Source organism: Syngnathus acus, chromosome 17, assembly GCF_901709675.1.
Source record: "Syngnathus acus chromosome 17, fSynAcu1.2, whole genome shotgun sequence".
NCBI classification, from domain to species: domain Eukaryota; kingdom Metazoa; phylum Chordata; class Actinopteri; order Syngnathiformes; family Syngnathidae; genus Syngnathus; species Syngnathus acus.
In genome coordinates, this window is record NC_051102.1 from 7388453 (window position 1) to 7415273 (window position 26821).

The window sequence follows — 26821 nt, forward strand, 5'->3', positions numbered from 1 at the left end:
ATTTTTTTTTTTCCGAAGCCTCCGGCAACACGCGCATGTGTGGGCGTGTGTGCTCAGGGTGAGGCGTTGGCATGGTAACTGGCTGGGGTGTGAGCATGTTGTCTGGACTTGTGGTAGCAGCGAGTTAGTGTGTGCATGCGTAAGCGTGAGTAAATGTGACTGTGTGTCGAGTCAGGGGACGGATGGGGGGGGCTTTCCCACAAACACACACGTAGTGTATTGCACAAAGATCATCTAACTTGACCACTGCTTGGTCCGTTCCCCATCGGCCCCTGCCGGAGTGCCATGGGCCTTTTAGAGCCATGTTGACGGACGGGCCGGGCCGCTCACGGAACATGGCCCGGGTTCCGCAGCGGGTGGAAGTTGAAACGGCCTCCGACTGATTGCTTGTGTTTGTTTGACTCCAGGTCGTGCTCATCAGACATGTTAGGTACTTGAAGGTGTTGAAATAAAACAACGCCCAGCAAACACTCATGCTAGACTGTATGTCACTAGGGCCAGCCTGCCCTGACACGCTGCAATCATGCGCACACACACACACACACACACACACGAACACAGTTTTTAAAAGCAGAGCGTGTGTGACTTTGAGGAGGACTTATAGGCGCGGCGTGAAGAAGTCGACATGAGGATTTCAATCTTTGCACTTTTCTTTGTGCTTGGTGTCGTCGCGGCGACCGAAAGTAAGTCACTTTGTTAGCGTAATGGCAACAGCCACGTTTGGGCGATTACAATTTGACCCTTGACCTTTCGGCTCACTTAGACTTTTGTCGCCGAGTGAACTTGCTTTAGCTTTGGTCTGCACTTTGAACTCGGCATTCACCGATAACACTTTTTAAAAAAACTGATAGAAGTACGAGTACTTTGATTACAGTACTTACAGTCCACTTTGTTTGGCGCTTTCATTTACTTTGAAATACTTCCACACGGCCGACATTATTCCTTCACTTGCTCGCGTTGTGTGCTAGCTTAACTGTCACTTTGCCGCAGGAGGCGCTGCTGTAAAAGTATTGATGCTGTATCAGTTTCTGGTATCCGCTCCCGTGTCATGAGTACGAGTACAAAGCTGTGGTATCGACCCGATACCCGATAACCCGATACCGGTGCATCCTTACTTTGAACCCCATGTGAGCTCATCAACATTTAAGACATGTCAAGCAGAGGCCGTCGATGTTCTCGCGCTGCTCGCAATCACGGCAGTATTTCGAGTTAATGTGTAAAGCTGCTCAAGGTAGAACGTCCAAAAGTCAAAGGTGAAGATGAGAAGTCGAATCTAACTCAAGGGGCGCTAATAAAAGCTTAGAGCTCGGCAGACAGTTGAGGCAACGACCGTCAGCGGGTCCCAACCGTGACCACCTCGGCTTTTGGTGTTCCTCCAGGTTCTGTGAGCGACGGATGTGACGGCCAGGGCCACTGCGCCTGCAGAGAAGGAGGACCCTCAGGATGTTCACCCAGGTGCAAAAAAAAAAAAAGTTGATCATTCACCAAAGCGGTCTTCTCTTTCTACCGCTCATTGTCGTTCTCCTTTGCAGGGGTCGACGACGGGAACGCCGAGAGACTTCGGCACACGCCTTGTGTTTCTGTTATGGCCACAGCAGCCAATGTTCCCCTCAGCGGACGTACAGCGTCCACAACATCTGGTCGGGCTTTGAGCAGGGTAGGCTTTGCTAAGCAACGTCTACAGGAAGGAAGGAAGGAAGGAAGGAAGGCCACTGAACGCTTCACTCCGCAGGTCCCGACGGTTGGAAGGCAGCCACCGCTCACGGGGTCACCCCAAAGGACGTGCACTCCCGCTGGTCCCCCAAGTATGAGGACGTGGAGGTGATCTCCGCAAACGGTCTGCCCGTCTACCTGCATGCGCCAGGTACGGATAGACCCGAGCCCCTCAGGCCGAAGCCTCGCCCGTCCTAAACACTTCCTGTCTTTGCCGCAGCTTCTTACCTGGGCGACAAGTTGCTGAGTTACGGTCGCAACTTGTCCTTCTCGCTGCGTCTGGACCGCGGGGTCCGGCATCCGTCCATTGACGACGTCATCCTAGAAGGTTCTGGTCTTCGGGTCTCAGCCTCGCTGGGCGACCTGCGATCTGCCCTTCCCTGCGGGCAGAAGATCAACTACACTTTCAGGTGGGAATCCCTCCGGCTCGTCTCGGGTCGGGTTCCGTCCCGCTGGCGCGGGAGTCTGATCGGTGAGAAGCGTCAACAACATTCCAGGCGCTCCAGCAAGTAGAAACAAAGCAGGAATCCGCGGCGCTCTCATGTTTATCTCTCGCCGAGCCTTTTAAATGAAAGCTCGTCTTCATTTTCTTCTTCTTTGTGGGCGGGATTTGTGACATTTTCACAACGCATTCCTTGCATGAGCTCATTTTTCAGTTCTATGCGGCTAGCCCCAAAAGGCGTGAGACTTGATTTGCAACTCGGGGAGAAGGGGGTGTGCTCAAACGCATACGTCGGCAGTAAGGACATAACATTGGACGTTTGAATGACCCCGTGTCGCGCTCTCTTGGGTCAGATTGGACGAGCAGCCTAGCAACAAGTGGCACCCTCAGCTCACCCCTTTCCAGTTCCAGACTCTGCTCCAGAACCTGAGCGCCATCAAGATACGGGCCACCTTCGGCGACAGAGGTGAGCTCCAACCCGTGCATCCCGGACGCGGCGTCTTTCTCTTAGGCTGCAGTTTGTCTCCAGGCCGCGGATACCTCGACAACGTCAAACTGGTCTCGGCGAGGCGAGGGGACGGCGTCCCGGCCCACTGGGTACGGACCTGCGACTGTCCGCCGGGCTACGAGGGCGACTTTTGCCAGCGATGCTCGGCGGGTTTCAAACGCAAACATCCAGCGGACGGCGCGTTCAGCACCTGCAAGGCCTGCGCCTGCGGGGGGGGCGACTGCGACCCGCAAACGGGCGACTGCTATCCTGCAGACGACACGCAGACCTGCTCGGACGGCTTCTACTGGGATTTCTGGATTCGCCGCTGCATCCCCTGCCCCTGTGCCGAGGGAATGTCGTGCTCGCCGCTTCCTGGCTCCACGCAGCCGCAGTGTCACGAAAGCTGTCCGCCCGGAACCACAGGTAGGTTTGATTAGACAAAACAGGATGTAACGGGACTTCTCTACGTGGCATCACGGGGGCGTGAACTCCCCTCGGACCCCATCCACTTGTTGGGGCTGAAGGTGCGGTTTCGTGTATGTGCTCAGGCCTTCGCTGCGACCAGTGTCAAGAAGGTTTTTACGGCTCGCCAGGAGGGGGCGCCGGAGGCTGGCGGCCGTGCCAACCTTGCCAGTGCAACGGCCACATTGACGTCGGCGTGGCGGGAAGTTGCGATCGAACCAGCGGCGAATGTCTCAAGTGTGTCAACAACACAACGGGTCCCCGCTGCGGGGTCTGCTTGCCAAACTTTTATCGCCGCCTCCTGGCCGAGGCCTGCAGACGTAAGCCACCTTCGCCGAGTTGACACGCTGGCGATACGTCGACACTCACGTGAGCTTTGCCCGTACACAGCATGCGACTGCGATCTTCGGGGCTCCGAGTCGGCGCAGTGCGACGTCGACGGTCGCTGTCGCTGCCGAGCAGGTTTCGACGGTCCAAAGTGTCAGGCGGTGGGGCTGCGCGAGTGTCCCACCTGTTTTAACGGACCCAAAGCCAAGGTGAGCACTGGCCTAGGGTCGTTCTCGTCCCACAAGCTACGTCCGGCCGTCTTTGCTAATGAGTGCCTCGCAGATGGAGGAATTGGCCTTCAAACTTCGGCTGTTGGAAGAGGCCAACTCTCAGACGGGTGGCGGGCAGGGTACTAGCAACATTGGCAATGCAGTGGCTGTGCTAAGTGCGGCCGAGAAGCTGACAGACGACCTGGAGGGAGACGTGAAGCGAATGGCAGGTGGGTCGTCGCTTGCTGAGAACATTGGGACTACTCGTGAGAGATCGGGCGTTGTCCAAGTCTCACTTGTGATGTTTAACAGACCTGGAAAAACAGCTGCTGGACAGTCTCAAGTCCATCAACCGCACTCGCCTGGCCGAGGAACAAGACATCCAGAACGTGGCCGATGCCGCTGGTGACATCCGACAACGCCAGCAGACTTTTGTGACCAAAGCGGATCAGCTTTGGGATTTCATGGACGACATGAAACGCAAACTGGACGAGGGCAAGACAGTACTTCGCTCAGCTGTAAGACCTTTGGCCGCGTCGCTGAGTTTGCATTGATGCAAGTGGGCACAGTGGGGGGCTGACACGAAGGGACAATGAGTAAATCTTATTCTCCCGGCTTCTTCAGGAGTTTCCGGCGGGAGATTCTCCTCTGCTACCAAATACGCTCTCCTCATTGGCGCAGGCAGCGACAACCTTGGCTGATAGGTGCGTGCACCAGACACTCATCAAGAGCATCGTGGCCGACCCACTTCCTTATTTAAGTCTTCATCTGTCAGACATCAGACCAAGGCGACAGCGGTGGAACGCAGCGCCAACGAGGCTCTCGCCGACTCTGAGAAAAGTCTGGCGCTGGTCCGAGGTCTTCTCGGCAAAGGGAACAATGTCAAAGACTTGATCGGAGGAGCGAAAACTGTGTACGTCTATCTTTTGCTCCATCGAGCCTTGAACAGGGAGCAGCGTCTCATTTTGCTCCGCACGCTCCTTAGTTACGACGGGATGGTGCCACGGGTCAAGACTTTGGAGAACCGGGCCGTCCGCTTGAGCGACGAGGCAGTGGATGAAAGCAACAGGGCCAACGGCATGCTGGGAGACATCAAGAAGATGGCCGGAGAAATCCCGCCCGCCCTGACGGTCAGTCAATCGGAGTCAAAGTATCCATTTTATGACTTGAAGCCCCTTCGCATCCTAACGCGTCGTTGCTCTCAGGGGGACACGAACGCCATGGCGGCCAAGCTGGACCTCCTGAGGAAGGTAGTGGACGAGAATGTGGCGGGCTTCACGGCCTTGCGCGATGACATCGGGCGGGACACGGTGGCCGCCCAGGACCTGCTGGAGCGAGGCAGGAATGCCATGCAGGTAAGCAGGCGAGCATTGCACCAATTCACGTCGTGGTCCTGATTGGTGAGCGCATCAGCAAACAGGGTCAGTTCCTTCAGGTGCACCATCAATTTCTCCTGTCCCATCCTAATTGTGATGTCATCAGCAAACAGCCCTCTGCCAAGGCTTACTGTTTTGTCCTCGAAATCGCCAGCTAGTAGATTGTGAGCGTGACTCTCGCAGGACATCGACACGCTGACAGGCCGAGTGGATGCCGCCCATGCCGACACCAAGGGGGCGCTGCAGCGCATCAACAGCAACACCAATCAACTGGACACCGCCCTCGGTACTCTGAGAGGTAAACAGAAAATCGCACGCGCAGAAACAAGTCGCCTCAGTCCTAGCCCGTCCGTCTTCACCGTCCTCAACATCCTGTCCCTCCTCAGGCTTTGACCAGCAGATCGCCGACAACCAAGCGCTGGCGGACGCCGCCATCAAGCGACTTCCTGCCATCAACGCGACCATACAGCAGGCTGCCAAGAACAATGCGAAGACTCAGGTCCTGCTGGATGCCGTGTCCGCCGACTCCGACGGGGCCATGGCGTCCATCAACCAGCTGGAGAAACTGATCCCCGGCCTGGAGGTGCGTAGCATAAAGTGCTAAGCTAAGATTCAAGACTTTTGCTCAGTTTCCTCTTTCTGTGGCTAACATTCAAAGAATGTTGATGAACAGAACTACATGTTGATAGGTCAAAGCAGAGAACATTCACCTTTCCGGGAAGTTTTTCCTCACCAAATAAAGTGTCAAGACCTCAGTCTCTATTTTTGTAGACAGTGCAAATGCCGGCAAGATGCACATCCTTATGCCAATTAGGCACAGCGCTCGCATCTAAGCTCAATTTTGCTGGACGTGCGCCTGGCAGAGTGACAATTTGGTGCCAAAAACCCACTCAGTCCACATCTAACTAACCCTGATGCAGGGTACGCAGCTGGGCTAATGCTAGGAGGTCCAAGTGTGCTCCACGTTCAAAGAGAAGGGAAAGGAGCCCCTTTGATTGGCTGTGATGGTCGTGGGCCTTGGCCTCTCCAACCAGGATGCAGACCTCCCTCTGGCTGATCCGCCGGCCTGCGCCGGTCTGCGAAATGACCAAGCCCTGAGCAGACTAGCTCCATGCGCCGTGCGGCCCCCATACTTGGCATAAAGTGATGAAAAATGTTTGACCCGCTAGGGAGGGATCCAGTTGGCACCGCAACTCGTGAGCGACATCGGCAAATTTAACGACGACGCCAAGGCACTGCGGGTGCTGGCGGATGACGTCGGCATAGACATCAGGGACGAGCTGGACGATGCCAGGAACCTGGAAGCGGACGCCGTGCAGGTGAGACAGCGGCCGGTGGAAAGGCAGCGACAGCAAAGTGACGCCTGTGTTTGACTCGCCCGCAGGCCGGTGATGCCGCCGCTGGCGCCCTGAGGAACTCCAAACAGGCCAGAGACGACATAGGAAAAATGCTGCGGGACATCGCCAGTGGGCTGGCCGCCGTCGGTAAGAAACGCACTCAAACTGTTGGAGATAAAACACAAAAGACGTTTTGAAAATGAGAAAGACAAATATGGCCATAGTTGGGCCTCGCTGGGAACGTTAACCTCCTTGCCGTTCCACAGACCAACCGGGAACGTTGGACCCGCGCCGCCTTCAGGAGCTGGAGGAGTCGGTGGCGGCGGGCCGCCGGGACGTGCAGACGAGACTGGAGCCTCAGCTGAGGGATGCGGTGGAGCGTGAGGCGGCGCAGCGCCGCCTGTTGGCCGTCTTGGATGGGGACATTGACGCCATCTTGTGGGACATTGCCAACCTGGAGGAGATCTTGAAGACCGTGCCCAGTGAATGCTTCAACAACCCTCCCATTGAGAAGCCCTGATACAACCTCACCACACCTGGCCACGCCCGTCACTTTTTCAGACGACGTTCGGTGGTGGAAGCTCCTCCCCTTTTCACAGCCACACACATACACGCACATGTGTGCACATTCTCGTGTGCTCAAGTCTCCATTTTGTTTGCCCCCATTTCTCTTGTTGCACAACCAACTATGGGCTGATTGGCCGCCGATAAGCGTTTTCGAGGATTCGTGCTTAATTTTGCCTTCTGTTAACCCACCAAAAGTTGGCAAGGCCATTCAAGAAGACCAGATGCTCCCGTTTTTGTCTCCTCTGACACCTCTAATCACAAAAGACCGAGCGAAGGCATTTGATGCCACGCGAATGATTTCTGGACAGCTCGAAACATGCTTTGAATTTGCTGAGGAGTTAAAAAAATGACTTTTGGAGGTGCGGCCATTCTGCCGAAAGCCAAGGGACACGCACAGACGCCTGCCACGAGGTTCCTATTTGTCTATTTTGAGAATAACAACGCGCCCAAAGCTCTGCTGCTGAAGTGTGAGCTGATCGATTGTCAAGCGGTGAATACCATCGGTATGGAATGGAATAAAAGGCTGCAGACCCAAATGGTGGTTTTGTCTTGAAGTTTAATAAATCCATCAAAGTCATGCCACAAGCACAAGCGGAGTGTCAACATGCTGCACGCTCAACACCAACACGGACAAGCACGCTTCGCTTTCAAAAGCCAACCCTTCGCTTCCACCCTGTTTTGGAAAAACGCATTCTTGCCCAAAATTCCCCCCCAGTGGAGCAGACTGGAAAAGGCTCGCTGTCACTCGAGCGGTAGGGATGAAGGCAGAGCCACTCCTGAAATTGTACACTTTTACGCTGGCTGTAAAAACAAACAACAAAAGGCTCTCAATGGTGTCCAAATAAGCGTTGCCTTGAGACCAGGCCGGGAAGGAAAAACACAACATGTCTCCCGAAAGGAGCAAAGTGAACATGAATTGAAGTCAGCGGGCAATGTGTTAAGTGCAGTACCAGGTCGTGCCACAACACGGGGGGGCAGCGATGAGCTCTACTCCAAGACATGCGGCGTAATTAAGAGCAAAGAAGCTCTTGAGTTCCAAGTCTGTTATTTAAATGCCCCGTTTGGAGGTTCGCCCGCTCCGTTTGTGTTAGCTGAGCCTCAAATTTCAAACCAAATGGGAATATTTCAGCGGACTGAACTTTGCGTATTACCACGGCCTGAGTGGTTTCAATCTGCCCGGACTTTGTTTTGGAGCTTTTGCTTAGCCTGGTCCTGGGCTTTTGCGTTCAACATTAGCGTGAACTTTCCTCAGACCGAAACATATCATATGGTTGGGTTGACCGCGTTATGATTTAAGTGCACAATGTGGCGTTGCCTTCACTCCTATTTGTCACCCAGTCTAGCCCACGCTGCGTCTGGTGTGAAGAACATGCAGAAAAGTTGGTGAATGCGTCAAAGGACACGGGGGGCCCAAAAATGTTTTGGAGTCCCCGGTGCGATGCGGGTGGGTGTGGAAATGGCCCAAGTGGTGCGGTCGGCGGGGAGACGTGTTAGCGGGCGCCGGCTAGCACACGGGTGCTGCGCTGCAGCAGTCTCTATCCCGAGGCCTTGATGTAGAGCTGCGTGTTGAGGATGTAGTCGATGACGGGCTGACACAGGTAGTCCACCACGTGTCCGTCGCCGTGCTGCAGCGCCAGCCTGCGCACAACGGCCACAGACGCGTCACAACAACCAGTACCGTATATTTTTGCGTAGTGCCCCCTGGAGGTCTGACAACAACCGACTTCCTCCTCTCCCTCACCGCCTTGCACGTCGCTGATCCGTCCTCTATATTCGGCCGTTTTGCTCACCTGCTCTTGGTGGAGCTGACCTGCGCCATGGGATGCTCGCCGTTGTCCTCGACCACCACAATGTTGTCCTGAGAGAGGGCAGACGACGGCGGGTCAGAAAGTGGCGGCTGAACCCGGGACACGAGAGCCAACCTGGTGTTTGCGCAGCACCGGCGACTGCTTCATGATGCGCTCTGTTTTGGCGCCGTCACGAGGAACCACCACCAGGCCGAAGTCGCCCACGATTACCTCCATCTGCAAACGCGCACACGCACGCTCGCTGACCTTCGGTCGACTCAACATGTTGTGATCTGCAGAACTCTTTTATGCGGGCGGTGGCGGAAAAGATGGGCTGAGGTAGGAAGGGTGGGGGGTGCTTACATCACTGTCCTTCCACAGGCCAGGGATGCAGAAGGATTCTAGGAGGTCACTTCCACACAGGAGCAAGATGCGCAACTCTACGCGCCGCAGTTGAAGGGAGGCAGCAAGGAAGGAAGGAAGGAAGGGCGGGAGGGAGGAAGGAATGAGACACGCCCTCAGTCAAGCACTCCTCGTACACACGTGGCGCCACCGCCACTCACCGATCTCCTCATACGTCAGGCTGGGTCCCAAGTTGGCGTTTTCATCTAAGGCCAGCGAGGTGAAAGTCAGCGACAAAGGCACGCAAAACTGGCATGGGCGTTGGCCACACTCACCGATGAAGGCGAAGCGTTCCATGTGAGGACGCACGCAGCACACTTTGCCCAAACTCTCGCTCAGCTTCCCCCAAAGCTTCACTGCAAACCAGAAATACCTCGTCACGGTCCTCGTTGCCATCGTTGCCGGCAGACTTACCCGAAGTGGCCTGGCGGTTCAGGTTGTTGCGGTTCTGGTAAAGGGGCGGAGTCCGCGTTTGCGGTTGACCGACGACGGGCGTGGACGACGGCGTGTTGACGTTGGACAGAATGCAACCCGTCACTCGCTAGGAGGGCAAGGACATCATTGGGAAGCAAATCTAGCCGGGAATTCCTGCGCCTAGGATTCCCGCACATGGCCTTGGATGCTTGGTGTTAAAGGAAGCCTCACCTTCATCAGATCTCGGTGGTGCTCCAGGACGCTGCAGGTGGGCTGCCAAGTCTCCTGGTAACACTCCCAAGGGTCGACCCTGCGGCCGCGGGAGGAGGCTTTAGCGCGGGCGGCGGAGGCGGCGGCGGGCGACTAACCTGATCCAATCAGACGACTGCACGGCCAGCTGACACATGGTCAGACGATGCCTGCTGGACACCAGGCCCTGAGCGGCACACGACGACAATTTCAATTTGGCACCATTGCGTCAACCCTCCCCAAAGTTCCCAACGGATGGCACGACGACATCATGGCGGCAGATCTTGTCTGCGGGTGTGCGCTCCAAGGGACCAGCGCGCTAACCTGGCCTGTTCTTGCCCCTCACGTTGGATTTCAAGCTCCCCTCCACGTCCAGTCATCATCAACAACATGTTTCGGCCTACTCACAGCTTTCCCATACGAGTCGTGCACCGGCGAAATGATCCCTCCGATCACGATGAAACGGCCGCTTTTGTGCAGGTGCTCCCTTGCCTTTTCTGTACACACACACACACACAGAAATTCAAAGACCCTCGACATCAAGCTACAGTGCGTTTGATTGGCTCTTTCTGAGCATTGCTTGTTTATGTTCATTTTGACAGCTTGCGCATTTTCTCATTTTCGAAGATGAGGAGCTCGCTGTGTAATTATTGCTTTGTGGGCTGCGTCACATCACGGGCGGGGTTGGGGGTGCACGCTGGCTGGCGTTGTTTTCAAGGCCCATCTGCGTCGCTAGTTGCTGGCCTGAGCGCTCGCGGCGACAACACGACGCGTTCAACGAGAAGGAACGCTTTCAGCACCGGGAAGCTGGACAGCGACGAGCGCGGCCGGAACAGGCAAAAGCCGGCCGCCTGGGATGTTTTTTTTTTTTGTGACGTCACAAAGTGCCATTCTCCCACACAAAAGCTTACCGAACATATGGATGTGTCCCTTGGTGATGGGATTGAAGCTGCCGCACGATAGCAGGATCACGTGACTTTTGCTGCTTTCTGGCATGGCTGATTCTGGTCGCGGTTCTGGTTCTGGCTTGTGAAGCGGCGGCAGACGACGCAGAGCGAAAGGCGAGGTCTCCTGGTCTGCGGCAGGATGATGGGGGAAGTGACGTCACCGCTTTCAAGCGACACCTTGCTGACGTAAACAAGGACGAGTCCAAAAGTTTTTTTTATTCATTCTCATCTTTAAACATGTATTTCTGGTAGAAATTACCGCTGAATGCTGATTTGTCAAGTATGGAACATTACTGAATGCTATGGATTGGAATTCGGAGAATGTGCACCAAAAACAAGCCAAAAAAGACACTTGGGCTTATGTTTACTTGAAAGTAGCCATGCATTTACAAGACATGGATGTGGACGTTAAGATATACATTTTTTTTTATTTCGAACCCATGAGTTTATGGGGTGGTGGTGGAGGCCACCCGAGAAGACAGAGCTCCCGCCCCCCGCGCTTGCAGGCAAGCAATCAGACTCGCTTGCAAAATGTTGACGTCCAATGGCTGGGGTAAATGAAAGCCCTGACGTCGTTGGCCAGTCGGATCTTTGCCGAGCCTCCGGCAATTTAGCAGACCTTAAGATGACACGAAGTCTCACTTTGATATATTTTCTTCTCGCGACTCTTGCGTGAACATCAACATGACTGACAATAATTTTAAAAGCACTGCTGTTTATTCTAGCGTATGTTCCATCTCGACTTGAATAACTTGCGAATTGTTTTTCCAATTGAAGCTGGGTTAGCCTCGTAAAGGCATGGTGAGCCATCGTAACTCTGCTTAAAGCTTTGCAATTGGGGGCGGCACCCACTGCAGTCGCTCCAGCTTCCTTGCTTGGCTGCTCGCTCGCTCGCTCCATCCGAGCGGGCCCCGCTGTCGTCCCTGCTGTCGACAACTTGCTGCACACTACCAAGAGGAGAAGAGACGAGAAGGGAGAGAACATTGAGTAGGAAAGAGGCTAGCCAAGACATGTCAGCCCCCAAGCGACAAGACACCCGCAAGCTCTTCGAGAACTTGTCCGGCCAAGGAAAGTCCATCGGGGTGCTTACCAGCGGCGGAGATGCCCAAGGTGAGAGCCGCGACTTCCATTTGCAGACAAGTTGGGAGGGGGATGCGGTGGCGCCTTCATCCTTTTATTATAATTTTTTTCTTGCCTCTTTTTGAAGTGCCATCATTTCAAAAAGAGGCAAGAAAACTACTCATTTGGCCGCGCTCATTACTTATCTCGTTGCATCAAAGCCAGACAGTTTTCAATTGACTGCTTTTCTTGGTGAACACTCCGACACTCCAGGGTCTTTTCGTGTTGTCACTGAATCAATTTGAAGAAAAAGCCGCAGTTTGCGTCCAGATGATTAGGCGAAGTGACGTCCGATAATGGAATTATGCCGTCTGCGCAGCAAGTGAATGCCAGAAAACGTAAGTGTGTTAGAGACTACACCAAAAAAAAAAGAAAAAAAATCCCTAGCCCGAGTACACTTATAATTATTAATAATTCAAAGGACTATATTTTACTATCAATAAATGTAAGTGTTTTCGCTGGGGAGCATTGGTGTGGTTTTTAATCGTGTTTTATTGGGAGGTTACGCAATAGCATTGTTTAAACACGCACGCACACATACGCGCGCGCGTCAACATCAACAAGTGCTGCTTCGATTAAAAGGAAAATCCGTCCGTTCACGAGAAACCGATTTGCACTTACGAACAAAAATCTTTTTAATCAGAATAATGTCCTTTTAAAAATTTTTTTTAACGAATGTCGATTTTTTTGTCTTTAAGTGTTAAGAATTCGTGTCACACAGGCGCGGACGATGAGTCGTGAGTGCGTCATGCCAACACCATGGAATACACTTGTTTCCGTTATGTGACTTTCACAAAAAGAGGAGCTATGTTAGCTTAGACTAGACTTTGCTTTTACGCTGAAGGCAAGCGAGGTTGCTTTCTGGTGGGGGCGCATGGTAGCTTGACGCACGCTTTGGAAAAGCGACGCAGCGCCTACGTGAGGAGCAGCAAGTTGTCGAGGCAATGAATGGACGCGCGCACGCGCACAGACACGCGCCCACTCAAGCCATGATGGTGTTCGTGACACCACATTTTTGAGTTGTCCGTATCGTGGAGATGCTTCTAGAGCTAGATTAATCTGAGTTCTTTGGATTTGCATCCAATGTGTGATTTCAGGCCTCATACCTTATTAGTTTTATTTTGAAAGAAACACTAACACAAGTTAATTTTCTTCTTTTCTCAGGGATGAACGCGGCAGTCCGGGCGGTGGTCCGCATGGGAATTTATGTGGGAGCCAAAGTCTACTTTATACATGAGGTCAGATAGCAAGACAACATAAAAATTTGAAACAAGTGCCCAAAATGTGCAAATATGCAAAGCGTGACACTGCCTCGAGCGGCATCTTTGATTAGCCGTCCCGGTTTCAGCGTCGCTTGAATTGCTAATTGGATCAAGGTCCTGATCCTCGCTGACTCCACTTTTTTTCTCCAGCAAGAGTCCAAACACGCACTCGCTCGCTCGCTCAGCTCCTCTTGCTGCTTTTACTTTGGAGGGTGGGCATGCATACAGCTTTTGTTTCCCCCCCCAATAAATGTTTCGTAGTGTTTCTGATGACTCAACGGAGTGATTTGATTATTCAGAACGACAACATGATTAGGAGGCTCGATTTCCATCGCTAATGAAGACAAGCAACATCCTGCCGTACAAATTGCATCTGACCTTTTTCAGGGGAATCAAACTTGCGCCGTAAATGACCATTATTTGAAGAAAGGTCTTTCCGGACGGTGATGTGATTGGAGTAGGCAAGCTTCAGCTGCGCTATCAATGCACCACAGAGTGTGTCTCTCCGTGTTTCTAATGCACATCCAATATCGATTTCGCTCAAAGTGAGCGACCGCATTGAATGTGAGCAAAGTGGCGTCCCACAGGGCTACCAGGGCATGGTGGACGGCGGCGCCAACATCGAGGAGGCGTCATGGGAAAGCGTTTCCAGCATGTTGCAAGTGGTGAGCGCAGCGCAGCCGTTGCTTAACCAGCCAGGTGGCAAATGCTCCCTCTTGACCTTTGGCCCCAACGCCTGCAGGGCGGCACGGTGATCGGCAGCGCTCGTTGCAAAGCCTTCCGCAACCGCGAGGGTCGCCTGGAGGCCGCGCGCAACCTGGTGCTGAAGAACATCAGCAACCTTTGCGTCATCGGCGGAGACGGAAGTCTGACCGGGGCCAATCTCTTCCGGGAGGAGTGGAGCGGACTCCTGGACGAGCTAGTGCAGAAGGGTGGGTGAGACCTTCGCCGCACGCGGGCATGGAGCCCACGGAAAACACTCCCTTGTTGCTTTGGCAGGCGCAATCGGCGAGGAGGCGGCACGCAGCAACTCGGTCCTGCACATCGTGGGCATGGTGGGCTCCATCGACAACGACTTCTGTGGCACCGACATGACCATCGGGACCGACTCGGCGTTGCACCGCATCATCGAGGTGGTGGACGCCATCATGACCACGGCTCAGAGGTCCGCCTGCAAACGCACGCTCGGCCGCCACCTCGCTACTGACTTTTTACTTTCCGCTCACGTCTAGCCACCAGAGGACCTTCGTGCTGGAGGTGATGGGTCGACACTGCGGGTAGGTGCCGGCCCGGCTAGATGGCCGCCGGCCCGGCCAGATGGCCGCCATGGCTGTATCACATGGGACGATGTGCCGTGTGCAGATACCTGGCGTTGGTCAGCGCTCTGGCCTGCGGAGCTGACTGGGTGTTTTTTCCTGAAATGCCTCCCGAAGACGGCTGGGAGGACAACATGTGCCAGAAGCTCTCTGAGGTAACAGCTCACGCTCTCACACCGTACGCGACAAGCAAATCTTGATATGGCCTCTTCTGGACCAAGCGTTGCGCCACAGATTTACTTAGCACAGAGTTAGCAAAGACTAAAAACGAGATGGGAAACCTGACTTGCAGTCACGCGTGTTCTTATCTTTCCCGGCAGAACCGCGCTGACAAAAAGAGACTCAACATCATCATCGTGGCTGAAGGCGCCATCGACAGCCACAACAAAGCCATCACGCCCGACTACATTAAAGATGTAAGTCCTCTCGAGATGCAGCGGCGCTTGCGCTACAGACATCATGCGCAGCCATTGTGCCCGTTAGCTGGTGGTGCGCAACTTGGGCTTCGATACAAGGGTGACCATCTTGGGCCACGTGCAGCGAGGTGGAACCCCGTCGGCCTTCGACAGGATCCTGGTAAGACGCGTCGCTCCGAAACGCGGAGCTTGACGCTAAATGCCGACCGACCCCGCAACCTCGCTACAGGCTAGCCGGATGGGCGTGGAGGCGGTGCTGGCCTTGCTGGAGGCCTCTGCTGGCACGCCCGCCTGTGTGGTGTCGCTGGTGGGCAACCAGGCTGTGCGCTTGCCCCTCATGGAGTGCGTGCAGATGGTAAGACCACCGATCCGGCCCCTCGTGCCATTTTTTGATGAGAAGCTGGAATACCACCATTTTGTGTGTGTGTGTGTTCAGACACAGGAAGTGCAGAAGGCCATGGATGAAAAGAAGTTTGAGGACGCCGTCAGGCTGCGGGGCAGGTATTTCATTTACCATGAATCAAAAATTTATCAACAGCCTCACAGTTTTGAGGGGGCACGTGGCCACAATATCAAGAAACTCAACCAAAGGGAGCAGCGTGATGTCCGTTGAACTGAAGCAAAAACTTTTAAATGATGGGGATGTATTTGTCTCCTTTGCAGGAGCTTTGAGAACAACCTGACCACGTACAGACTTCTCTGCAACCACAAGGCTGACTCGGAGCTTCCGCACGTAAGCACCGATTTTGACGGCAGCTATAGAGCAAACGTTTGCGGAAAGACGTAACCAATCGGACGTCATGTGTCTCCCCTTCAGCCGCTCTGACACATGTTAACGATAGCCCAGCGAGGTACTTCCTGCACAGGTGCATTGGGGGCGGAGCTATTGCATGGTTTACACAATTTTTATTAGAATAGTAATTTTATATATATATACATATATACATATATATATATATAAATGGGTTTCAAATACTTGGAAGCTTTATTTTTTTTCACATCAAGTGCACATCCTCGTCTTGGCCGTGCACATGACGACACGCGTGCACTTGAATGCGAGTTTTGGGCTTCCTGCTGCTCGGTTGCATCTTGCGGCCCATCGCATGTTTTGGATGCTCACCGCTAAATGCTGCGGCCTTTGACAGAAAAGCCTTTCCTCGTCAGAGCTCCTTCAACGTGGCGGTGTTGAACGTAGGGGCGCCCGCCGCCGGGATGAATGCGGCCGTGCGCTCCGCCGTCCGGGTGGGCATCACCGAAGGCCATAAAATGTTTGCGGTGAGCGACGGCTTCGAGGGATTTTACAAGGGCCAGGTGAGACTTTCTGCAATCTTTTCAGGCGTGGCTTTGACAGACTTTTTTAGTGAATTCAGGGTGGGCGGGTCAGAAGTAGTCTGGAACGCGGCAGCAACGCCGTCGCCCAGCTGGCTGCCTCTCTTTGTATTCTGCATTGCTAAGCCCACCCAAGGTCAGAGTGCTAAACTTGGCACGCTAACGTATGAGCTAACAAATAGCAGCCGGCACTAAATTAAACTCGGCGGAAAGAGACATTCCTCACAGGTCAGCGTAACGAGTGGCACCAGGCAGGAGGAAGTTCAGATAAGCAGAAGAGTAAGGACGCCGCTGTCGTCCCAGCTCGGCTCTGAATATGCCGTAGCGGGATTCCCAAATAATACAAAGAGCCTGGAAAGTCACTGTTACAGTTACAAGGCTTCAAAGTTGATTGATTTCCACTCTTATTGGTTTGCATGATCAGATCAAGGAGATCAAGTGGGGTGACGTCGGAGGCTGGACGGGACAAGGAGGCTCGCTGCTTGGCACCAAACGGTATGCCTCAATGCACTTGCCGCAACTTTTTTGGGACTAAGTGGACTTTTACCGGGCATGCTGGCGTAGAACACTTCCCGGGAAACATCTGGAGCAGATCGCCCAGCAGATGGCCGCCCACAACATCAACGCGCTGCTCGTCATCGGGGGATTTGAGGTACAAACAAAGATGGCGGCATTTAGCTGTTGCACAGAGCTAACGCTAATGACATCTGCTCGCTCATTTGCCATACTTCAGAATTGTGCAGCCTGTGTTGTTGCTTTGGTTTGACAAACATGACTGAACATAATCTCATCGTGTGCACATGTTAGGCTTTCAAGACAGGAGTAGGGTTTTAAGACAGGAATAGGGTTTCAAACAAGGGAGGGTATCGCGACAGGGTTAGGGTTGGAGGCCTGGGGTGGGGTTTTAAGTTAGGTTTTCAAAGTAGGGTTTCAAGCAACGGTTAGGGCTGGAAGCTTCAAAGGAAAGGAAGATCTTACATGGTTAAGCTTTATGGTCAGAGTCGGGCTTGTAAGCTAGGAATAAGGTTTCAAGAGAGAAATCCACCTTGTCCCTCTGGAGTGTTTTTGTGTATGTGCGCATTGTGATTGGCTCTCTCCCCTTGGCTCCTCCCATCGTTGCACGCGACCCCTGCTATTGTTTGTTTGGTTAACAAAATGTAGATGCGGCCCCTTAGCCGCTTTCTCTATCATGTGCATGACGCAAGCTCAGCTGGCGGATAGCTTAGCCGCTAACTTGTGTTTGGCTTTTCTTTGGTGTCTCTCTCCAAATTCCGCTGAAGGCTCATTTATTCGAAACCAATCGCCACTTTGAGAGCTTTCCCTCGTTAAAAAAACGTTTTTTCGTCTGTGTCCTCGCAAACGGGCTGTGACCCTTGCAGGCCTACATGGGACTGCTGGAACTTTCGGCGGCACGGGACAAATATGGCGAGCTGTGCGTGCCAATGGTGATGGTCCCCGCCACGGTGTCCAACAATATACCGGGCTCGGACCTCAGTATCGGTTGCGATACGGCGCTCAACGCCATAACGGATGTAAGTCGGCATGCTTGTGCACGTGCGTGTGTGCATGTGCATGTGTGTGCCGGCGAGTGCGATGAGTGAGCGCTCGCAGCAGACGCCCGCTGCGCTCGTGCCAAAGGCCGCTTGAATTCTTAGTAGGCAAAAGGTCAGCTTTTGACTGCTGCAACTAATCGCTCCTCCAAAACGTCTTTTTGTGAATTGAAAAGTGCCAAAAAGGTAACTTAGTCAAAGTAGCGCAAAGTAACACGGAGCTACGCTCAGGTAAGTCATCCTTGAATTCACTTGCGTTTGTTTGGTCAACAGCTGACAAAGAACGAGCGTGCGGGATGGAGTTTGTTGCGTTCTCGTGCGTGCGAGGGCACGAGGGAGGGACTGAATGCCATGTTGAAGGAATGTTGTCCTCGCTAAAATAGGAGTGCCGCTTTATCAAGTCGCGTCAACACGGTGACGCGTTGACAGACGGCGCGACCGCTCGGTCGAGTGGAGAGAGCCAACGCCAAGCCACAAACGCACAAAAAGTCTTGTGCCACACTGCGAGATAACAACATACGTTATCCTGCTACTCAGAGAGGGAAAGACATGAACACACGTACAGCACACAAAGATAGAAACAGCACGCCATCATGACGCAAATAGACAACACACACTGTAGAAAGAAAGGAATTGGCACGTATATATGAACTATTACGCTATCAAAAGACACACTGTAGCTGTAGGCATGCCCCAACGTGGGCACAGCGTAACGAGGCCCGCGGGCGTCCGTGCGTCCGTCAGGGCCTGGAGTCAGTCCTGCAGCTGTATGAGGCACGCGAGCGCTTTGAGGAGTTTTGCGTGCCGCTGTGCATGCTGCCCGCCACCATTAGCAACAACGTACCCGGCACCGACCTCAGCATCGGCGCAGACACCTCCCTCAACGCTCTCGTGGAGGTAACAGCGCAACCGCCGCCTTTGCCCGCCTTGTTGTTGTTGTCGATGTGAAGTCGCCACGGTAACCGTGCCGCGCTGGTCAGCAGGTAAGATGGTCCCGCTTGAACATGGCATTTCTGTCAAGTTGTATTGTTGAAATTTGTGAGGACGAGGAGCCGCTTCGGTGCGTGACGCCGGTGCGCTTGTCGGCAGACGTGCGACCGCATCAAGCAGTCGGCCAGCGGCACCAAGCGTAGGGTGTTCATCATCGAGACCATGGGCGGTTACTGCGGCTACCTGGCCACCGTGGGCGGGCTGGCGGCTGGCGCCGACACCGTCTACATCTATGAGGAACCCTTTGACATCCGAGACCTGCAGGTGGGTCCCGCTGGAGCTCGCGTGCCTTCCTTCTCCAAATTTGACAGTACATGGAAAAAAGTGGGCGAGCATGGCTGCTAATTGGATACTCGCAACCAAGGGGGCCACTTTCCGTGCTTCTTGAGATGTTTATGTGGCTCGACAATTTATTTCATCTCGCTAAGTCAAACTGGTTGTTGTTCCTTGGAGGGTAACGTGGAACATCTGACGGAGAAGATGAAGACCACCATCCAGAGGGGTCTGGTGCTCAGGTGAGACGGGCGGGGGATGCGCTGCCAGGGGGCCGATTCAATGTCGTGTTTGTGTGCAGGAATGAGAACTGCAATGAGAACTTCACCACCGATTTCATCTACCAACTTTACTCAGAGGAGGGTCGAGGGGTGTTTGACTGCCGAAAGAACATTTTGGGACACATGCAGCAGGTACGGCCCATGTCAACAGCAGCTTTTTGTCATTCAAACTGTTGCGTACCTCAGTTGTTTATTTCAATTGAGTTGATGGCTGACATTAATGATGGAGAAACACTTTGGCCTTCATGCAAGGCTGTGCCGATGTTCTCTACAAAGTGCACACCGAGTGTTTTTCCACAGGGTGGCGCTCCGTCTCCCTTTGACAGAAACTTTGGCACCAAAGTAGCGGCCAAAGCAGTCCAGTGGCTCACCAAGACCATGAAGGAGTCTTTCAAAGGAGGTAAAAGGTGGAGCGGCTATCACGCGAGGGGGGTCTCGCCGCTTCAAATGTGAATCTTTGGACACGCAGGGCGAGTGTTCGCCAACTCCGAGGACAGCGCCTGCCTGCTGGGCATGAGACGCCGAGCGATGCTCTTCCAGCCCGTGGCGCAGCTCAAAGACGAGACCGACTTTGAGTAAGAACTTTTACTTGACTGGAAGGCAGCCATTTTGATTCAAAGTTTCTCTTTGATTTAGTAACATGAAATTTGGCGGGCAAGTCTGCAAAACACAGCGCTTGGTGACTGACTCCACTCCACCTCCTGTTTCAGACACAGGATCCCCAAGGAGCAGTGGTGGCTGAAGCTCCGCCCCCTGATGAAGATCCTGGCCAAGTACAAGACGAGCTACGACGTGTCCGACTCAGGTCAGCTGGAGCACGTTGGCCGCTTCCGGGCCAAAGAAGGCGACTCCTCGGCCGCTATCTGAACGTCTCATTGGCTGCTGCAATCTTAGGCACATTTAACAAAACACGCGTGCACAAAAAACGATATAAAAAGTCACATGCTGTTACTCTAATTTATTGCAGATCGAATATATTCTCAAATGATGCACTTGAAATGACGTACTGAATGGAGCACTACAAATGTAGCCTTATCTTGTTGTTTTGTGTTTGTTGTTGCTCATGTGTCGCAAACGTTGGTGTGCATAAGAGTTCTGTCCCTTGTGTGTCAGTGTGTGTACACAGTATTAAATCTTTGATTGTGATGTTTTTGTCACTCTCTTGCCTTAGTTGTTATTCAAGACAGTAGATAGCGTCATCAGGCATCGTGTTTTTGAAGTCCTGGGGGCGTCCTAACTTGCCAGATACACAAGAAAATTATTTTAAAAGCAAAATAAGTCGATGTTCCATGATACGTGTCCTTTAAGATAGGTTTACTGTAATACGCCCCCTGGAGCGCATGTTGTTCACATTCTGACCACTAGATAGCAGCACAACATAACATTTCATCTTTAACTACTGCTATTTCTTGCAGTTTTGTCCGAACGCGCTTTGACGAGTTGTAATCATATGTATGATGTATTTCTTGGACAATTTATCAAGAAGGAAGACACGACACTTGATATGACAGATGTAGATCAGCAATAAAAGCGAAGTTTGTCACGGTTAGAAATAAGCAACCGTTTCCTCTCTTGTCCGGAGTGAAACAAGTTGCCGCGAGATGTCATCACAACGCAACATCACAAGTCAGACATTTGACGATTCAGACAGCCGGCACTACTTTTCTCCTCGTCACATATCAGATGACCGCCACGCCGTAATTGTCACGACAGGTCTCCGACTATTTATTGTGAATGAAAAAAAAAAGTATGTTAAACTGTATTCATTTGCTTATTTGTACATCTCTTCCATTATTTTCAAAGTCAAGTCAAAAAGTCAAAGTCAAAATCTGCTTTATTGTCAATTTCTTCACATGCCAAGACACACAAAGAAATCGAAATTACGTTCCCACTATCCCACGGTGACAAGACATAGTACACAATATACATACAAGTAAACAACACAAAAAAAACAACAAGAAGGCACAAACAATGAATAAATAAGAGTGATGAATAAATAATAAATAAACAAATAACATAATAAATAAGAGGAGGTGCAATTAGCGTTTGCGCCATGTTGAGCACATTCGTGACCCCCGACACAAAATGGCGCAAACCCTTAATAGTGCACTAGATAGTGTGCACACTCGGATGCGGCCGTGTCTACCTGCTGCAACACACCTGATTGAAATCTTTGGAAAAGAAGCACAACACCAGACCCTGACGATAAGGAAAAACATGCGGGAAAAAGACCACAAGTTAGCTAAGGTTGTTGATCGCCATTAAAGAGAGACGCAAGAGACAAGAGCCTCCTTTGCCATCATTTATACCCCGTCTGGACAAACCCAATTTGGATTGCCAATTCAGAACTAGCTTGTTTGAACTTAATGGATGCCACTGTCGGCCACCTTGACGGGAATGACTCCGAGACACCTGTGCAAGGTAATGGACAGATTGGTTTCATTCTTTTATTTCAGCTTTTGTGTTGATGCTCTTCTTATATGTATTTGGCGTTTGCATAATTGCCTGGAAAAAAAGTTGGAAATATTACATGAAATTGGATCTTTTTTGGAGTTGGATGTGTCCAAAAATCCAACTCAGTATCGTGCTTGATGTGTTGACTTTCACTACCAGCTACTTTTCTCCGCTTTTTAGTCACAAACAGTTGTTTTTGATGAAACCAGTCGGCACACTTGATATTTTTACCCAAAGTTGGCATGTGCTAAACGAGCCGCGGAGGTGTCAGGGGTGGGGCACTTTTAGCCCGCTGAAATCCAATCCATAATTCAATATGGCTGCAGCTGACCGCCACTGTGCTGACAGTCACGCATTCAGCAGTAATCAAATCACGGCGTATAGTAGCTGACCTATGCAAGACGCGCACGCGCACCAAAGTGACCCTCGCAGCAATTGAGCAGCAGCTGCTTTGGAATCGTGCTTGTGTGCGCGCGCGCGTGTGTAAACAAGCGTGAGTGTGTGTATGATGCGTGCGTGTGTACATGTGTCCCGGCGTTTCTCTCAATTGCCCGGCAAAAGAGCGGGAAACCCGGGCCCGCTCGTTCGACACCCAATACGCAGGAAATGCGAACAGCTGCCGCCCGCTCGAGAGATGCTTTCACCACCGACGGCGGAGCCAACCAGCAGAGACTGTATTTGCTCGACGGCCACAAGAGGGAGCTAGTGAGCTCGCTCATGTGTGGCCACAAGGCAGTCACTTTGTTTGAATCAAGTCAAATTTAAATTAAGGGACATTTAGCATTGTTTATAGCATTAGCTCCGGTAATTGCCGGCATATCATCAGCTTGATTAGTTTGAGCAAGTTTCAAGCGTGAGCGGTCAAGTCTCTCATTGTGTGCTTTCCGCATGTTGACTTTTCATTGCGGATCATTTATGCCGGAATTCAAGACCAAAATTCCCCGAGTGCCCTGTGCTTGTGGTTAAAGCCCGGAAAGGAAATATTTGATTTGTTCCCTCAACGCTTGTCTTGATTAGCAGAATGTCTGCACGTCCGGCAATTTGTGGTCAAGTGCAGTGAAAATAACAGCTGCTGCCGTGTAGGTGCTTGCGCTTGAGTAGTCCCTGGATGTGGCATTGTGGTTTTTCTTGCACTTCTACTTGTGTGTGTGTGCACGTGTGTGTGTGGCCTTCAATGGCTTCCGGAAGCGAGCCGGCCAGCGGCAACCTCACACCTAAATAAATGTCGACTGTGTGTAGCTTGGCGGGCCGCATTCATTCCCTTCTGACTGGAGGAATTTCCAAGCTTGAGAAGACAAAGATCAGCTTCCCCTTGCTTTTTTTTTTGTCTTCTGACTTTCAAGTGCAGGAACGGGACGGCTTCAATGGACCAGAAAAGCAGGCAGGCAGCAAGCAAAGCAGCCTGCCAAGCAGTTGGCCCCCCCCCCTGTTTACATGCTGGCTTCCTGTATCCTACTTAATCAGCGGCATCTGGGAGTCTGCCGGCTTGGCGCTGGAACGGAGGTGCAGACTAAACTCCTGGACGGAGGCAAGAGGTGGGCCGGAAGCAGCGCCTTCTTCACAATCGCAAGCGTGAAGCAACAAAGTCTTGGTCCTCGCGTTTGAAGGATATTCTTTGATGTCCTGCGCCTTAACTTGCCCAACCTCAATGCCGTAATCTGTGACGTAATTAGTGACGGGCGAGACAAAAAAATGCTCTCAAATGGAGTTGTGAAAGATGATGAGCTTCACTTCCCAAAATTCCTCCCCCAAGTCACGGATCGCTCTCCACTTGCTTCAGGAAGAGGTGATCTGTCTTGCACGGATTGGGAGGAGGACGCCAAGACGAGCGTCGACTTGTCCCCGTCAGTGTTTTTTGGGTCTGTTTGCGTTTTACTGCCGTGCCATTGTGCGCGTGTCGATAAGCATCTGCCGTCATTCCAACGTTTGTTTACTCGGGGCCAAGAAGTTTCCTGAGTCTTTGAGGGGCTTTCGGGCGTGCGTGGAAGGGGCTTGCGCAATGTTCTACCTGGCAACCAAATGTCAATAGTTAAGGAAGGCGTTCTTTCTGTGATTGACCTGAATTGAACTGTTGAATCTAAGCTACTTAGGGTGGTAGGACTATTAACCCGTGTATTTGCCATAAATGACAGTTGAGAGAAGCATAGTGTGTTTGTTACACCCGGAGTGTGCCTCTGTGTGTCTTTTGGCTACGCTGCCATCCTGTTTATCTTCCGACGAGCGAAACCTGTTGCACGCGGGCGGCTAGCTAATTGGCCCGCGCCGCCGATGCCAGCCGCTCGGCCGACAGATGTTTGTGCCGTGCGGCGGCTAATGAACGAGCGCTGGAAGGCGGCCATGCACGCTCGCTGTCCTCCCAGGATTCATTACGCTGCCGCTCGTGTGCCAGTGGCCAAGCGCATCCACATTATCAGCCTGGCGGAAAGCGGCCGGGGGCTACTTGTTGGCACTGCCAGCCTGCGATGGATATGTTGGGCGCCATTCTTGTTTCTTGAGACACTCATTTTGTCTGGCACTTTCGTCTGCAGAAAAACAATGGGTGATCGATTCAACACTTGTGGATGACATACCTCCGCAACAGATTGAAACTGCCCTTGATTTTTTTTTTTTTTTAAGTGATCCCAAACTTCCCAATGTTCACAACCAATGTTGGCCAATTTGTCATTTAAGGCGCATAGAATCTTTCAACTTCATTTCTAGTCAACAAAAATAATTCAGGACTACAGATTGCCTTTTTTTTTTTGACTCGTCCGTAATCATATTTTCTGCAGTTTTCTTTTTCTTTCCGGCGCAGGTCTGTGTCAAGCAGCCGCTCGTCTTTAGCCAGCTCATTAGCGCCGCTTATTATCGCTTGGGCTCAGCCAGGCCACAGAAGCGGCGCTCGCCCTTTTTACACTGCGGACAGCTTCAATAAGTGGCAAAGCCCCCCGAGAGTGCTCCGTGTATGCTAATCACCCCGGAGAATACGGCCAATTGATGATAATTGGTTAGCTTCCAATGGCGGAGTGGATGGGGGGGGAGCAAGGGGTTGGCTAATCCGCCACACAATGATGCGTGTGGGACGCTAGCGAGGAAAAAGCTTCTCTTCACTGGAGGGTCTTGGGCTGAATAAGTGGGGGAGGGGGTGTTGGTGAGGGGTAGGCTGCATAATGGATGAGCCGCACTCCTGCTCTTGTGTGACTCATGAATGATTTTATGACACAAAGCTGCAAGAGTTTCAGTGTGTCGGAAGACAAAGCCGTTGACTCCGTGCGTTGTGCGAGCAGCTGCTGCAATGTTAGCTTTAGCAAAGCGAGTGTTTGACTCACGACGGACGGGCTTCAATAACGCTAATAAGGTTCACTTTGTTGACGCTTCCTGCCTATTCGAACTTCACTTGTCTTAACTTTTGTGTTAAGGCTATTCTGTGTCATGGCTATGTCCTGAAATGAGGCATGCGTGCCATCCAAATCGAAATTTTCTGTCAATGAGGTTATGTCGCTATGTCTTGTACCAATGAATTTGGGCCCAATTGCGGTTTCCATAGCAACATCTCTCGCGCCGGCCTCAAAAGGCGCCGGACGCAAGAAGTCGGCAACTAGTGGAGTCAAGCGTTTAAGAACATTTCCTCCGCTCTTGTGCCCGTGCAGCGTTTGCAGCCAAGTTCACAAAGGCTTCATTGAGAAGAGAAGCAAAGTTGATCCCCAGAGTTTGTCCGTCCCGGAGTGCTGGCGCTCTTTCGGGCTGCTCCGGTTTCCTGCTTCCATTTGAGGCCCGTGTATTGGCTTTCAGCGCTTGAGGCGCAGGTGCCCCTCCGGGTCCGGTTTCAAGACCCCCCCTCCCTTTTTTTTTTAAAAAAATGCGCACCACTTGCCATCTGCTTGATCTGGCCGTGTACACGGCGCCGATCGTCGTCAACAGAAGGAAAGCCTCAGACGAAAGAGGGAAACAATCCCGGGAGAATGTCTTTTTGCCGCCGGAGACGTGTTCTCATGGACCGCGTGGTTCCGTGGCACAAAAGCATCAGAGCGGCAGCCGGAGCCACACTTCTTTATGCTTCATATTAAAAAAGTGCAGTGCAACGCGCTCCTAAAATTCGTCTGCTCATCTGATTGAATCAACTAGTGCGTGTTGTTCGCAGCAGATGCTTTGCGGGACTTGACACTGCGCTTGTTTTTCCTTTCCGGCTGAGTCTCAAGTGCGTCCCGGTGCACTCTCGGCACGCTTTTGCAAACACGCTCGAGCATCCGCAGGAAATGTTTTGTCTGACTTCCATTAGGCCACTCGACCAGCACTCGTCAAAAATGTCAGAACCTCGCAGCCGACCCTCAGCAACGTAAGCATAAGTTGTAGGCCTGTACAACCCCCCCCAAAAGAACAAAAAAAAAAAAATCTGAAAACAATTGAACAGGAAGTCAGCCCGGTCAGATGGGAAATTCTCATTCTGGGCCAATGCCAGGATTCTCGCAAAGTCGGGAAAAAAAATCTGCTTCAGCCATCAACATTGGGTGAACAAGTCCAATACTATTACAGTACACCCCCAAAATTCTCCAGGGGCCCCTGACCTGAAATTGAACAGAACTTTTTTCCCAGTTTTGTTTTTTTTGGGCAGCCAATCTCAATGAATGAAATGATTGACAGCTTGGACCGGATGAGATTTGCCTCAACAATTTATCAGGAGGCTCAGGGGCTCGATTGTTGCAGAGAAGCTTTTATTACCCGCGCATATTTGTCATTCTCCCGCCATTCTTGGTGGCGCTCAGGGAGGGAGCGAACACGTCCTGCAATCAATTTGCACAGGAAGCCTTTTTATGAGGGACCTTCTGGCACGGAGGAGAATATAATTTGCACAGCACTCAACTGGATTATGTACTACGTGTGGGAGCTAAGTGTCATATCACGTTCCTATTGAAATAAGCAAGACATATCAATTCTCTCTGTCAAAATTGAATGCGAGTCTTCTGGCAAGAGTTGCCTCGAGGCGAGCGAGAGCATCTTTCACAGTGAGATGACGCAAGACGGAAATAGCGTAGCCCGCCGGCCGGCAGGTTTCTGGAAGCGAACCCAGAACAAGTTCAAGTCAACAATCGTGGAATGGGACAAACATCTGGAGCTGTCGCCACAGGAACC

General features: G+C 52.2%; 3 protein-coding genes across 6 annotated transcripts; 2 read left to right on the forward strand and 1 right to left on the reverse strand.

Annotated features, from left to right (window-relative positions):
- The first annotated feature begins 529 nt into the window (after positions 1–529).
- Positions 530–7459, forward strand: lamc2 (laminin, gamma 2). 2 transcript variants are annotated; one of them, XM_037276785.1, is made up of 20 exons: positions 530–683; positions 1380–1455; positions 1533–1657; positions 1733–1864; positions 1934–2123; positions 2509–2621; positions 2685–3068; positions 3194–3427; positions 3498–3643; positions 3717–3873; positions 3956–4161; positions 4268–4347; positions 4419–4556; positions 4629–4773; positions 4849–4998; positions 5203–5317; positions 5406–5602; positions 6189–6338; positions 6404–6503; positions 6623–7459. In XM_037276785.1, exons 1-20 carry the CDS (start codon positions 626–628, stop codon positions 6874–6876), a joined length of 3150 nt encoding a protein of 1049 aa, XP_037132680.1. In that variant the 5' UTR covers positions 530–625; the 3' UTR covers positions 6877–7459. The 2 variants fall into 2 exon arrangements, with proteins under 2 accessions (XP_037132680.1, XP_037132681.1); XM_037276786.1 differs by lacking the exons at positions 6189–6338; positions 6404–6503; positions 6623–7459 and adding an exon at positions 5953–6180 and having other exon boundaries at positions 5406–5628.
- Positions 7460–8242: 783 nt separating this feature from the next.
- Positions 8243–10890, reverse strand: nmnat2 (nicotinamide nucleotide adenylyltransferase 2). The gene is made up of 11 exons (XM_037276797.1): positions 10687–10890; positions 10184–10272; positions 9895–9962; positions 9758–9836; positions 9527–9653; positions 9388–9468; positions 9274–9318; positions 9074–9150; positions 8846–8947; positions 8714–8781; positions 8243–8561 (listed from the first exon to the last, which is right to left on the reverse strand). Exons 1-11 carry the CDS (start codon positions 10769–10771, stop codon positions 8459–8461), a joined length of 924 nt encoding a protein of 307 aa, XP_037132692.1. The 5' UTR covers positions 10772–10890; the 3' UTR covers positions 8243–8458.
- A 536-nt stretch (positions 10891–11426) lies between these two features.
- On the forward strand, positions 11427–20404 carry LOC119137466 (ATP-dependent 6-phosphofructokinase, platelet type-like). Of its 3 annotated transcripts, XM_037276792.1 has the most exons (23): positions 11427–11832; positions 13006–13079; positions 13691–13768; positions 13846–14035; positions 14103–14268; positions 14336–14380; positions 14466–14574; positions 14740–14835; positions 14903–14995; positions 15065–15190; positions 15272–15336; positions 15499–15568; positions 16000–16146; positions 16589–16659; positions 16729–16816; positions 17544–17696; positions 18459–18611; positions 18804–18968; positions 19158–19219; positions 19279–19390; positions 19559–19658; positions 19728–19833; positions 19969–20404. In XM_037276792.1, the coding sequence occupies exons 1-23, from the start codon at positions 11733–11735 to the stop codon at positions 20123–20125; spliced, it is 2526 nt and encodes an 841-aa protein (XP_037132687.1). In that variant the 5' UTR covers positions 11427–11732; the 3' UTR covers positions 20126–20404. The 3 variants fall into 3 exon arrangements, with proteins under 3 accessions (XP_037132687.1, XP_037132686.1, XP_037132685.1); XM_037276791.1 differs by lacking the exon at positions 18459–18611 and having other exon boundaries at positions 11429–11832; positions 19969–20125; XM_037276790.1 differs by lacking the exon at positions 17544–17696 and having other exon boundaries at positions 11494–11832.
- The last annotated feature ends 6417 nt before the right edge of the window (positions 20405–26821 follow it).

Bases quoted from the DNA above. Each gene is read 5' to 3' on its own strand.
- lamc2 (XM_037276785.1), top strand. From the start codon at position 626: ATGAGGATTTCAATCTTTGCACTTTTCTTTGTGCTTGGTGTCGTCGCG. The intron at 4,162-4,267 runs GTAAGACCTTTG...CGGCTTCTTCAG, and splicing joins AGACAGTACTTCGCTCAGCT to GAGTTTCCGGCGGGAGATTC. The intron at 6,339-6,403 runs GTGAGACAGCGG...ACTCGCCCGCAG, and splicing joins TGGAAGCGGACGCCGTGCAG to GCCGGTGATGCCGCCGCTGG.
- nmnat2 (XM_037276797.1), bottom strand. From the start codon at position 10,771: ATGCCAGAAAGCAGCAAAAGTCACGTGATCCTGCTATCGTGCGGCAGC. The intron at 9,469-9,526 runs GTAAGTCTGCCG...TCTGGTTTGCAG, and splicing joins GAACCGCCAGGCCACTTCGG to TGAAGCTTTGGGGGAAGCTG. The intron at 8,948-9,073 runs GTAAGCACCCCC...GCGCGTTTGCAG, and splicing joins GCCTGTGGAAGGACAGTGAT to ATGGAGGTAATCGTGGGCGA.
- LOC119137466 (XM_037276792.1), top strand. From the start codon at position 11,733: ATGTCAGCCCCCAAGCGACAAGACACCCGCAAGCTCTTCGAGAACTTG. The intron at 14,269-14,335 runs GTCCGCCTGCAA...GCTCACGTCTAG, and splicing joins ATCATGACCACGGCTCAGAG to CCACCAGAGGACCTTCGTGC. The intron at 14,836-14,902 runs GTAAGTCCTCTC...TGTGCCCGTTAG, and splicing joins CGCCCGACTACATTAAAGAT to CTGGTGGTGCGCAACTTGGG.